This window comes from Glossina fuscipes, unplaced genomic scaffold (genome assembly GCF_014805625.2).
Source record: "Glossina fuscipes isolate IAEA_lab_2018 unplaced genomic scaffold, Yale_Gfus_2 112, whole genome shotgun sequence".
Lineage (NCBI taxonomy): Eukaryota > Metazoa > Arthropoda > Insecta > Diptera > Glossinidae > Glossina > Glossina fuscipes.
The window spans coordinates 8,064,460-8,077,055 of record NW_023998455.1 but is presented as its reverse complement, the minus strand read 5'-3'; the positions used below and the strand labels follow the sequence as shown (position 1 = coordinate 8,077,055).

The following is a 12,596-nucleotide window of genomic DNA, read 5'->3' as shown; positions in this document are numbered from 1 at the left end:
ACATTCACAATTTATGATTAAAATAGAAAGTTAAAGTTGAAGCAATTCCTCTTAATATCCAATTATTGCAAGGGAATCGTCATCGGATCGGCGGCCTTTAGACGGTTTTTGAAACGCTTAAACACTCGCTAAAGTATCTTTCTCGAGCGACATTTAAAAGCTGAGCAACTTAGTACGCCTTTTAGATCGCTGTAAGCCGAATAAATGTAAAAATAGCTTCCAAAATACGCTGTAGTTATTTACATATACCGTTAGTGATAAGCTTAAGTAAAATTTGAATGATAAAAACTTTATTCTTCGTTTTTTTTTTTTTTTTTTTTTTTTTTTCATATTCAAATCAAGAAAAAACTGCTGTAAAGATTATTAGAAAAGACAAAAAGTGTGAATGAGCTTAAAACAAAGCGTTTGCACCTCTAGGCAAAACAGTTAACTTTCGGGAAAGATACGCTTAACGTCGTCGTGATATATGGATTTGAAAAATAATAATAACAATAATAATAAAAAATTAAAATAAAAAAAAAAAAAATAAAAAAAAAAATTATAAAGAAGGTATCTTTGAAAAGTCTGAAATTAATTCTGCTGAGCATATTGCGCCTGAAATGGATTTTGAACGAGTCTTGGAAAAGTGTGGTAATTTCGGACGCTACCAGATAATATTGCTTTTAATTTTCGGCTACACCAACATGATGTCATCGATGCATTACTTTTCTCAAACTCTTATCAGTTTTACACCGAATCATTGGTGTTACCATGAAAAGCTGGCTAATCTCAGTTACGAACATATAAGTTTGTTCTACAAGAATTTAAATAACCCGAAATGCACTTTACTGGACGATATAGTGAACGATACTAATCCGGTGGTCGCTAAGGTGGGAGAGTGCAATGAATGGTTTTATGAACGGGAACAAGGCTACGAAAGTATAACATCCGAGGTAAGGTTTTCTTTTGCACTTACACATCGCATTTTATCTGCAGCCTAATAGTGAGCTTTGATTTTCTTAGTTAAATTGGGTTTGCGATCGTGCTTACCAATCAGCGGTGGGCAAATCATTTTTCTATGTCGGCTCCGTAGTCGGAACTATATTGTTTGGTATACTCGCTGATAAATATGGCCGCGTTCCCGCCATCATCTTAACTACTTTATCGGGTGGCTTAGGAGATTTTATGACCGCTTTCGTTAACGACTTGCCTGCTTTTATAGTGGCTCGTTTTATTTCGGGTCTTTCTAACGATACTTTTTTTATGCTAATGTTTATCTTGGGTATGTTTTCGAAAGCTTTCTTTGTTTTTAATAATTTTCTTTTTAAATTTTCCTCTCTTCTTTTTAGTTTTTGAATATTTAAAGCCGGAAAAGCGTACTTTCGGCTTAAACATTATCACGGCTACGTTTTATTGTGCCGGTCTTATGTTATCGCCCTGGTTTGCTATATGGGTGGGCTCATGGCGCAAATATTTGATTTTAGTTTCCACTCCCGTTCTGCTAGTCTTAGTTTATCCTTTGGTCGTTTGCGAAAGTGCCCGCTGGTTACTGACACAGCAGAATTATAGTAAAGCTGTCGAGTGTCTAAAATATGTAGCAAAAATTAATAAGCGCAAGGTGGACGAGTCCGTCTTTGATGAGTTTGTTGAGTTCTATAAGCAAAAATTAATTGAAGAACAGAAATTAGATGCAAACAAAGATACATTCCTTGGCATGTTCAGTAGTCCCAGATTAAGAAAATTTACCATCATTTTGCTGGTTAAAAGGTGAACTAAACATTTATATATTAAATGTACTCATTAATTTTTTCTTTGTTTTTTCTCCTCAGTGTTATCATTACGATGGCCTACGATATAGCCAGTCGTAATATGGAGGGTTTAGGTTCCTCGCCGTTCGCTTTGTTTTCGTACTCCTCTATTTGCTATATACCCGGCGGACTAACGATTATTCTTTTCCAAAATGTTATAGGGCGTAAGGGCATGGCTTGTAGTTCTCTTTTTGTGGGCGGCTTACTAACCGCTGTCACGGGATTTCTCATTGCCGTTTTGGATCGGCAAACTTATGCCTTGTTGTTGGCCATTATGGTGGCACTGGGTCGCTACGGTGCCATTGTCGCCTATGATGCTGAAGCTCAATACGCTACTGAGATAATACCTACTAGTGTAAGAGGTCGCGGAGTTTCCAACATTCACGTGGTTGGCTATGCTTGCAGTTTTCTCAATGCCTATGTTATATATTTAGGTAACTTTTATAAGCCTTTACCTTCGCTGTTCATAAGTTTTATTATGTTAGTGGGTGCCGGCTTATGTTTGGCATTACCTGAAACACATGGCAAGTAAGTGTTTTAGCCTCTTTTTTGTCTTATATTGACAAAGATTTTAATTTATGTCGTGATTTTTGTTTTAAGAAAACTTCCCGAATCTTTAAGTGAAGGTGAAGTATTCGGCCTTAACGAAGACTGGTATTACTTTCCCTGTTTTGAGCGTAAACGAAGAAATTCAAAAATCTCCGGCAATGTTGGCAATGAATCGAAGACTTAATAATTTTTTACTTTGTTTTTTTTTTCCGCTTTATTCCAAAAAGTAAAAAGTTAAGATAAGTTTTATGACTCATTTATATTTATACAATTTAGTTTAAATTACTTTAATATAGTATTAAATTGTATACCGAGTAAACGCATTACGTCTATGAGAGATATTGTCGTTGCTTGACAAGATTAGATGATAAAGTACAAAAAAAGTACTTACAAGAAGACTTGCTTAAGTTAAGTTAATTTAGATGACAGCTGAATCGAAACTTGCTTACGTAATAAGTTTTTTTTTTTTTGTTTACAGTAAAAATAAATAAAATATTTTGCTATTATTTCTTCTTTTCCTGCCCCGTTTACAAAATTGGTTCAAAGCCATCCTGGATGGCGAAATCTATTTTCTCTTAGTCAATTCGAAAATTTTCTAAGGCATAATTATCGATTTGACATTGGGACGAGAAGAGAGAAACAAAGTTGTATTAATTTTGAACGCCCTTGTTCTACTCTATGGACCAGCAAGAAGCATGTCATAATCGACCTATTGAATAGTACTGGAATAATACGCAAATGTGTAGCGCTCATAGTGGACTTGGCCTAAAGCATTTTTCTAGTTCTTTGCCGTCTTTTTCCAAACTAAGCTTCTCTCGATTAATAGTTTCCTCATATTGTATTCCCAATAACCATGACTTCTACTGGGAGCTTTGAAGAAGTGAATTTGACCAGCGACTCTTAACATGTACTATTACGCTTACATGGCGTGAAAGAGAGAGGGCCAAGCAAGCGACAAGCTGAGCATGCTAAAGGGAACTATTATTAAAAACAACCGATTTCCTCTTGCCTCACGTCACATTGCATGGCAGCGAACTTAATTACAAATTTCACTCATTTGGATAAGGCGTCTTTTCCAAATGCTCTCTGTCATCGTAAACACCTTTAATCAAACTAAATTATTACTTCTTCTTATATCATTTATAAATTCATTTTATTGTGAATTTAATACTATTTTCATATTTCGCTTAGCAATTGTAATTAGTAATAAAATTAGTTTTCAAAAATTCACGTACAATAAAAACTTATGTTTATATTAAAAAGATCCCTAAGCTAATTAATTGATTTAAGTAAACTAAAAGTAATTGGCTTAGCTGAGCCTTACTATACTAAAAACATTGTTGAAATGAAAAGAAAAAACAAATATTGGAGTACGAAAACGGATAATTGTTTACTTGTTCTACATATTATTATAAACTTAGCTAAGTGGTTTCTATAAAACGTTAATTACTACGTTTGCTTATTAATTCCCTAAAATTTTACGTATAACTGTTGCGATTTGCATCAGTTTCATGATTGCATTCTAAACCTATTGTCAGAGATTGATTGCGTTTGCGTTTGCTGTAAGGTTCCTGTTCGGAATTTTTGTCTTCAGACTTTTTATTTTGTTGCGATAAGCAAGGGAAGTCAAACATACGTTCGCCCTTGCCAAAGACTTCACCTTCTTCTATGGTCTTGGGAAGCGTCCTAAAAGTAAAAATAAAATGAGAAAATTACAAATTCCTTCACACAACATGCCCCCGCATACTTGTTTAGCGTCTCTGGTAGTAATAGGCATACGAAGGAACCACTGAAAAACAGCACACCCAATATGAGAGAAGGAGCTGCCTTGAAGAATGTGCCCAACCACAATATGTAGGGAGCTAGAAAGGAAGCAGCAAATCCGGCTACATGGACGGCCGCCACCCCTTGACCTCTTACGCAAGTCGGTATTAGCTCCGTCGCGTATTGCGAACCAGATTCATAGGAGATAGCTACACCGAAACGAGCGGCTACGGTAAGACAAGCTAAAAGAACGGCATTGTGATTGTGCTGTTGATAAGCAATGGCTATGCCAGCAGCCACTGTAAAGAAACCTCCAACCAATAAAGAACCAGATGCCATGCCTTTACGTCCTATACGGTCCTGCAGCAAAACGAGCATTAAACTGGACGGTAACACCACCAAAGCACTCAAGGAAAACATAACGAACGGCGATATGCCCATACCCTCCACATTACGTGATACCACATCGTAACACAAAGTGATGACCATACTAGAAAATTAAAGCAGGTGCAAATATTTCTATGAATACCTAAAGAGTATAAATCTGCCATACTCACGATTTGAAAAACAGTATCAGTGTATGTTTGCGCATGCGAGGTGTACGAAACATATCGATCAGTGATGAATGCTTCTGGTCATCTCCACCGTGCTTTTCCCGTTGTTTCTGACAATATTTACGGAATTCATCGAACTCAGCTTGAGTCACATGCCTGCCGTTAAACTTTGCAACTCGTTTCAGTCGCTTGATAGCACCATCAACGTCATTACGTGTCACCAACCATTGGGCACTTTCCTGTATCACAAAATAGAACAGAATAATGAGGAGAAGTGGTAAAGACGTGCTGGCTAAATAGTATTGCCAGTGTCCAGTTAAAACTGCCAACCAAGGTGTAAACACTAAACCGAGGGTATAAAACACGCCTACAGCTATATTTAGACCCAAAGTTCGCATTGTGGGACGCATGTACTCGAGAACTGCAAAAAAAGCAAGGAAAGCAAAACAAAAATGGGTAAATTTAATCCGAAGTTCGATTGAAAGCATTTGTTTTCCTGCTTTCCCTCTTCTGAGTTCATTCACAATTGCACTTACCTATAATGTACATCAAGTAGAAGTTTGTATCTGCAGCCAAGCCCGATATAAATCGGCACAGGGTAAAAGTGGTGACTTGTTTCGTAAATATTGTAGAAAAGTCTCCAACAAAACCCGAAAAGTTTGATAGAATCAAAGCAGGCAGCCGACCAATTTTATCCGACAGCAAGCCGTAAAACAAGGTGCCAACTACTGAACCAATGAAAAATAAGGATTGACCTATAGTTGATTTATACGAGGCGTCACAAACCCAGTTTAACTACAAGGGGAGATAAAGTGTAATTGAAACAAAAATAATTGAAGAGAAATCACATAACATCTCCTTACCTCAGTATTCATGGATCTGTAACCAAAGTCATATTTATAAATCCATTTGGAACATTTCTCAGTGCTGGCAGTAGCGTTCAAACCGTTGACGTCTGAGAGGAGCGTACACGAAGGATTTGGAAATTTGGAATAGATAGCAGCTATCTCATCATAAGAACGATTTTCCAACTTCTCGTGATAGCACCAATGATCGGGTACAAAACTTATCACAGTTTGAGTAAAGTAATGCATGGATACCATGATGTTGACAAGCCCAAAAAGAGCTAATATTAAGAGTTGATAACGATTGAAATCACCACATTTTCCCAAAATTTTATCGAAATCCATAGTCGGGAGAGGTTCAGGCATGTGTATATATAAAAGTTGTTTCTCTTCTTTTTTTTTGCAATGGATTGTGAAGTTTCAGTGATTAATATGGATATCACAAGGTGGTATAAGGCAAAGCTTTGGTTGCATCAGATCATGATGTTTTATATTTTTCATGGAGCTGAAATTAAAATTCAATCAAGCGACTTATTGGTAGTGAACAAAAAATATTGTAAATATATAACACTGTGATCAAAAAGTAAGACCAATAGTCAATAGTTGCGCGGGAGATGATTTTTGACTATTAGTCGGTCTCGAAACATACTATTACGGGAGAGGATAGTTCGAACTAGGCATATCGCGCGAATACAACCGAACACTCGGGCGAATATCGTGCAAAAGGTAAGCGAAGACTCTAAAATCTTCTTCGATTATCGGGCTGTTGAAGTGTGTATGAATTCCTTGCGTCGGGCCAAACTGTTAACAAGGAATATTATTTGAATTTGCGGCGTGAAATTAAATTCGGTTTACTTTCTGAACACAGTGGTATTCTAGAAAATTGATTATCTCTGTGTTTCGCGCATGAAAGCAGAAATAGACTTTTGTAATTAAGTTGTTGCAATAGCTCGGGATTCTATGGCAACCTTACCCTTCCTGAGTTGTAATTTAGCTGGCAAGGAGTCTCGACTCACATAGCAGTTATTCCGGCTCGTCTGTCGTCTTTAATTAAAAGATTTCTTCTTGAATATCTTGGGAACCAATAATTTTTCTCTTTTTTTTTGTTGCTTTTTTCTGTTTGCTTGATCCTTTCTTATAAATCTCAAAGATCGTAAATGTGCTTGTATCTTTTCCTTCACAAAAATAAGTTCCCGAGTTAAGTTCTAAAGCTCAGTATGCGAGTTATTTTTGCCTCTCCTCCCCCAGGGAGAAATATTAGGCTTTGTCAAGGCTTACAAAGAAAGCTGCCTGGTTACGCTCAGACTTCCGTTAGCAAGATATGTGCACACGATGCGTATTTACTTTATTATAAGACAACATGTGCGCCTATCCCTTATATGTTGTTGTGGCTTAAGCAAGGCGAGTTTTTAAAAAATAAATCTCGTTCCTTCAAGCAACATGATCGCCTACTTACAATTACTACCTTCGCTTTTTTACTGCTATTCGCCGAGTTTTCTTAGTTATGTTATAAAATGCTTTTTATTTGCAATAACATATAATTAGTTTTTGCACTCAAAAACTCTTAAGATCAGAATAATTATACTTTAAAAAACATTTTTTAAGGTAACAATAAATTGTTTGCAATGCGCGACAATATTTGCGAAAGGCACTATTTTAAACGTTCGGACTAAAAGACTAAGAAAAAACATATGAATGAATGAGAATGCTTTCTAAGCAACATTTACACAGCTCTATTAGGTAGGAAAAGAAATTGCGACACCCTATTGTCGTGCGAATCGTACAATTAATTGAACGTGAAAATTGAAGGGAACGAACTGTGCGAGGCCTTGGCACATATTCAGCACGGATATCAAACGGGGAAAATAAATGTTTTTTTTTTTCAAAATTTTAATATTTACAAAAACTAGAGATAGTGCTTAACCCGCGCAGCTGGGGGCACCTTTTAAATAATGAAATATTTTATGAGTTTTCAGTAACATTTTTTCACAATTTTTTTTTCTTTCTTTTTTACGTCTTTAACTGTAAGAAGCTTGACTGCATTTCAAAGTCACGAATTCTCTTGATAACAAACGTATTATTGCGATTTGAAAAGTTGAGGCCGTTAACTTGTCTTTTAAAAACTCGCATATTACTATAAGGTGAACTTGCCGCAACTTACTATATGCGCTTTATATCGTACTTCCCTCACTTACTCTAATATTTTCAAACTATTTTTCTCTTTTGTTTTTTGTTCTTCTTTTCCTTATTTCAGGCGCAAAATTTAATCTCAATTTCCAATTAAAAATTGAGAAATGAGATGTGGAAAACATCTGTGATTTTAAGATATTGTCGCCTATAGAGGTAAGTGGTTTACACGATAGCTTGCGCGATCAGACTTTTACAAAGTGAACCAAATTTTTTTTTCCACCAATAAAATGTTAAATTCTCATTAAAAGTACATTTTTTCTTTGTCGCATTGTAAATGTTTAGCTACTACTACTACTACTTTTGAAACGAGGGCATATTAAGTTAAGTGCAGTTGTGTATAGCAACCAAAAGTACTTGAGTGAGATCTATCTTTTCTTATACCGGTGAATTCCGAACCACTTTCCAGATCGACCTAAGCTTGTCTGTCCGTCCGTCCATCTGATACGCGTCCATGTATATTAAGCCAAGTACTATGAATATTCAATGGCAAGTCGTGCCCTTTATTAGACTGCTTTCATTTTCCTTTTTCCTTCATGTTTCCTATAAGTCTTTAAGTGAACTAAAGCAATACGATAGTTACTTTAATGGCAAATCTCTTGCTTTTTGAAATTTAGCTTCAATTCCTAGTAATTTGTTCACGAACGGATCACTCATCCGTTCGATGAGTTATTCGAAATTCGAAAAACTAACTTCGAAAACCAACTTCTTTGTTAATCTTCGTGAACTAAATTTGGAAAGTCTTCAGGGTCATGAGAAATATCTGTCTTTTAGGTTTTTTGCAATTATTGCAACAAACGATTGTTTCCTTTAGTTCTGCTTACGAATCGAGTCTTCGTAATAAACATTAACTTCAAAGCTAACGCTTTCGTTTAACTTCGTCGGGGACGAAATTTTTCATTTTTTTTTTTGCTATATTTTAACCACACTCCACAGCAATTGAAAAAAAAAACTTTTAGCAATAGACGTTTAAAACCTTACACTCTTGTATAGACAGTGTTTGGTAGTGATTCGAATTAAACGTAACAAAGCGTATTTTTCTGAGGACTGAACAAAGACAGTGTGAAACAATTTATTTTGAACGCATTCGCAACCGTGTATGCCCGATAATAATGGAAAATGCTTTTCCGATATATGTGTGGTTCAAACTGACTTGATCGATCAAAAGAGGTTGCGGCAATTACGAGAGCTCTGTCATCTTTGAATCCAAAACAATTGCATTCCAAGCAACATCTCGACGGGATTTGGTGAACAAAGTGATTGTGCCTTTACGTAAACCAGTTTTGCGCCTAAGTGTTTAAACGCATAGTTCACGACTCGACTTACCCGAGAGCGATTTTAAGGCATTTCAGTTACGTCTTGGACTTGACATTTTTTTTACGCAAGCAAACTATTACCCAGGAATTCATAGCTTCCGGAACGTTCCTCTGCTTCTTATCCATGACATTAGCTACGAACGCAATGGTCAAAAAAAAAAATAAAAAATCTCACTGAGTGCGGTTTACCATTGGGGGGAGATAACAGTATTACGCATCTACGACAGAATTCCTTATGTTGCAAGTTGTCACAAAATCATTTCTTATTTATTTCTATCAATCTTTCCTTTTATTTCTGTGCTTACGACCGTGAATGCGATAAGGCATGTCTTGCACTTCTTATTACCCGCTTTTCTTTACCTTCCTTTGCTTCATTTGAATTAGCGCGAGGGGAAGCGGATTCACTTAAAGAAACTTATCCAATGTTTTATTTTAAAATTTTTTGTTTATTAATTAATTTTTAAGTTTTAACTAATTTTTTTTAATTACTACAATGAAAATTTCATTTAAAAATTGAACAAAACTTTGTTATTAAACGGTTCATATCGAATGATGCCGTTTTTAAACTAGAAACACTAGCAGCTGATGACATTAATTGTTTGTAACGCGCTCTGCCATAAGTTGTAGATAAAATTAACAACAAATTTTCAAATGTTTTTCTTGCTTCTTATTTCCTTTTCATCTAAGAGCATTATTCTTTTCTAGCAGCGTTGGGCGGTCGAAACGCCGCGAGCATGCACACATGTGTATGTAATAGAATATATGCGAAAGGAAAATAATTTTAAAAAGTTGTCAATTAATTATATTTTTTTTTTTCTGCTTTTGTTTATTGAACGTCATTACTTACACATTTATTTATAAATTTGGCAACAATTTAAAATTTAAATATTTTTAGCTAAAACGTTTATATTGTTGCGCGATGGAAAATTACATAAAATTTGGTGAAATGAATGTGCGTTCATTCTCCTTCAAAAAAAAAGTGCTGAGGACTTTAAAGTAATTTTCATATTCAAATTTTTGCTTTATTTTATATATCACTACTATTTGATCCACTAGTTTTTGTCAAAAAAAAAAAAGAAGAAAAATATATCATAAATTTATTTCCAATTTCTTGTTCTCCCTTTCGCGGCGTGTCGACATCACAAGTAAGTTGGTTTATGAACAACTAAACGTGATGCTACGAACCTCTTAATAGTAGTGGTGTCCCTGACTTTGAATTTCCTAACAAAACTTGCATACAAAGCAAAAAGAGAGACCGAAAAATTGAAAATTTCATTCTGCACTCTCTCTCCCACTCTCTCTAAACAACACACGAGCCGAATGCAATGTTCTTTCATATAGGAAAACGTGCACATGCTTCTTACTCTCATTTAAATTTTGGTTTGCTTTTTGTTTTTCTTTGTTTCTGCAACGCAGCTAAATTCTTTGTTTTCAATATATCTGCTCCCCCCCGTGGACAAAATTTAAAAAAAAATAAATAAATAAATAATTTATATTTTTTATTAAAATCTGAATTAGGGAAACTAATCATTATACAGATGAGAAGATAAACGATAGCTTCACAAACCGACTTCGCATTGTTATCATTTAAAGGATATCCTGTATTTATGTACACCTTCATACCCTACCTAAATGGTAGCACAATTGTATGTTAAGTTTGGGCGGACGTATGCAATATTCAAGAGGACTTGAGATAGATCCATCTTTTGTTGTGAATTGATCTGAGCTTGTCTGCCCGTCCGTCCGTCCGTTTTGTTTGCCTGTGTTCAGTCTACAGAAGAATGGGTCGGACCGATAACGCCTTACTTCGAAAATTCGATATATGAAAAACTATAGGGTGGTGTACGGTATGTAAAGTAGACCGTGCCACACCATAGGATTTTTACTTATTTGGAGACTAAATAATTATTTTTAAATGCATCAGAAATTTTCGAGTCCAGTGGAAGTTCCGCAACCTACAAAAACGACATTAAGACTTCACTTTTATACCTGCCACATAGTCTCTCTGCCAAATGGTTCGGAACACCCAGGAGACTAGTTTCAGGGACCACACAAAGTATATACAAGCTTGATTAACGTCGTCAAATTTCGTCTATGTAATGTTCGTTATGAACGCTCTGCAGATCGACAATTTGGCAAAAAAGCTAGACATTCTTGCACGCAGCTTATGACAAACAAATTCTATATCTATTTACGAATGTCCGTCTCTACGTCTCTCCTCTTAATGGCTGTCGAAAACATTCTACTGTCCGCAAGAAAGGAGCTACGGACTTCAAAGTTCTTGCATGCAGGTTTGTATTGAGAACAGGCTAAATCGGTCACATGGCACGGCCACATTACCGGGCAAACCGACACCAGTTGTTTTCAAAAGAAAGGAAAATGAGTTTGTTAATGGCTTAGATACTACAACACATCTAACGATAAAAATGTTCACGTATAACCAATGGGTAATGCAGGGCTCGTATAAAAATTGAAGAATAGGCCACACTCAGCCAATATTATAAAGCAACAAAATATTATTCATTTATAAGTTCATATAAAACCGGTGGATGTAAAAAGTTCATCCCTAGCCGAATATAATTTTCTTACTTCTCTCAATTTACGGGCCACGACTTGTAGAATGCGTAAAATGCACCGTTACACCATTTTAAGAAATCTGAACGAAAATAAATCCTAGAGAAAAAGTGAAAAACATTCGAGGAAATGGTGTAGCGCCCCTCACATCTATTAAAAAAAAATAAATAAATAAATAAATTTAAAGCAAACCATAAAATAATACCAAATTTTCGCATTAAAATTGAACTTGAAAATAGCAAAAATTGCAAATATAACGAATTTGTTGACGTTTTCGAAAAAAGAAAAAATGCCTATGTAGCGTTACAGTGACATGAAATAAATTAAACAAAATGTAAAAGAAACAAAGCACTTTTAAAATTTTGAGGAAAATATGCAAAGTTCTTTATAAAACATAATGCGTTTGTGTATAAATGTGCTGAACGTGTGAACGAAGGTCATTTGTTCAATCAAGCTAAGGAACTGTTATTAATGACCGTTGAAACTTAATGGCGTGGCTTAGTCGCACAACAGGTCTTTTTGCACCCACTCTGCCAGCCTTTGGAACAACCTGCCCGCATTCGCTGCAGCTGGTCGATCCATTTTCACGAACACTGCTCCCTCTCTCTCTATCCTTACCTTCCTATAACCCAACCTGAACAACCCCATAGGGGACATCTCCCGAGTGGCTGTTGGTAAAACCAAGTGGTCCCGTTTCTTTTGCACGTACTTTCCCAAAAATATTTCTTTTTTTTTGAAAACAAGTTATTCTTTAAACTTGAAACTTAAACTTGAAAGCGTGCCTTTACCCGATTAACTGTCAGATTCCTAAGGGTCTATTTAATTCTTGTATCAGCGTAAGTTTTTCGCTCTGTATGGTATGTGCACGCGAACTTTCTTAATACTTATCCTTGGGCTTAATATAAATCGTGCACACGCTTATAAAAACATAAAATTTACGATTTAACTGTCATGCACAGCATATTTCATAATGAAGCAAAAAAATACCAGAAGCGTTACATGCAGGCATGACATAGAATA

General features: G+C 35.6%; 2 protein-coding genes across 6 annotated transcripts; one reads left to right on the top strand and one right to left on the bottom strand.

The window, feature by feature from the left end:
* The first annotated feature begins 493 nt into the window (after positions 1-493).
* Positions 494-2,836, top strand: LOC119639350 (organic cation transporter-like protein). Its single transcript, XM_038036657.1, has 5 exons — positions 494-932; positions 1,003-1,261; positions 1,329-1,746; positions 1,809-2,315; positions 2,388-2,836. The coding sequence occupies exons 1-5, from the start codon at positions 600-602 to the stop codon at positions 2,518-2,520; spliced, it is 1,650 nt and encodes a 549-aa protein (XP_037892585.1). The 5' UTR covers positions 494-599; the 3' UTR covers positions 2,521-2,836.
* A 725-nt stretch (positions 2,837-3,561) lies between these two features.
* Positions 3,562-10,026, bottom strand: LOC119639437 (organic cation transporter protein). 5 transcript variants are annotated; one of them, XM_038036813.1, is made up of 7 exons: positions 9,192-9,820; positions 6,956-9,136; positions 5,518-6,004; positions 5,191-5,449; positions 4,658-5,075; positions 4,084-4,590; positions 3,562-4,022 (listed from the first exon to the last, which is right to left on the bottom strand). In XM_038036813.1, the coding sequence occupies exons 3-7, from the start codon at positions 5,863-5,865 to the stop codon at positions 3,815-3,817; spliced, it is 1,740 nt and encodes a 579-aa protein (XP_037892741.1). In that variant the 5' UTR covers positions 5,866-6,004; positions 6,956-9,136; positions 9,192-9,820; the 3' UTR covers positions 3,562-3,814. The 5 variants fall into 5 exon arrangements, with proteins under 5 accessions (XP_037892741.1, XP_037892743.1, XP_037892739.1 ...); XM_038036815.1 differs by lacking the exons at positions 6,956-9,136; positions 9,192-9,820 and adding an exon at positions 9,850-10,026; XM_038036811.1 differs by having other exon boundaries at positions 6,956-9,820.
* Positions 10,027-12,596: the final 2,570 nt, after the last annotated feature.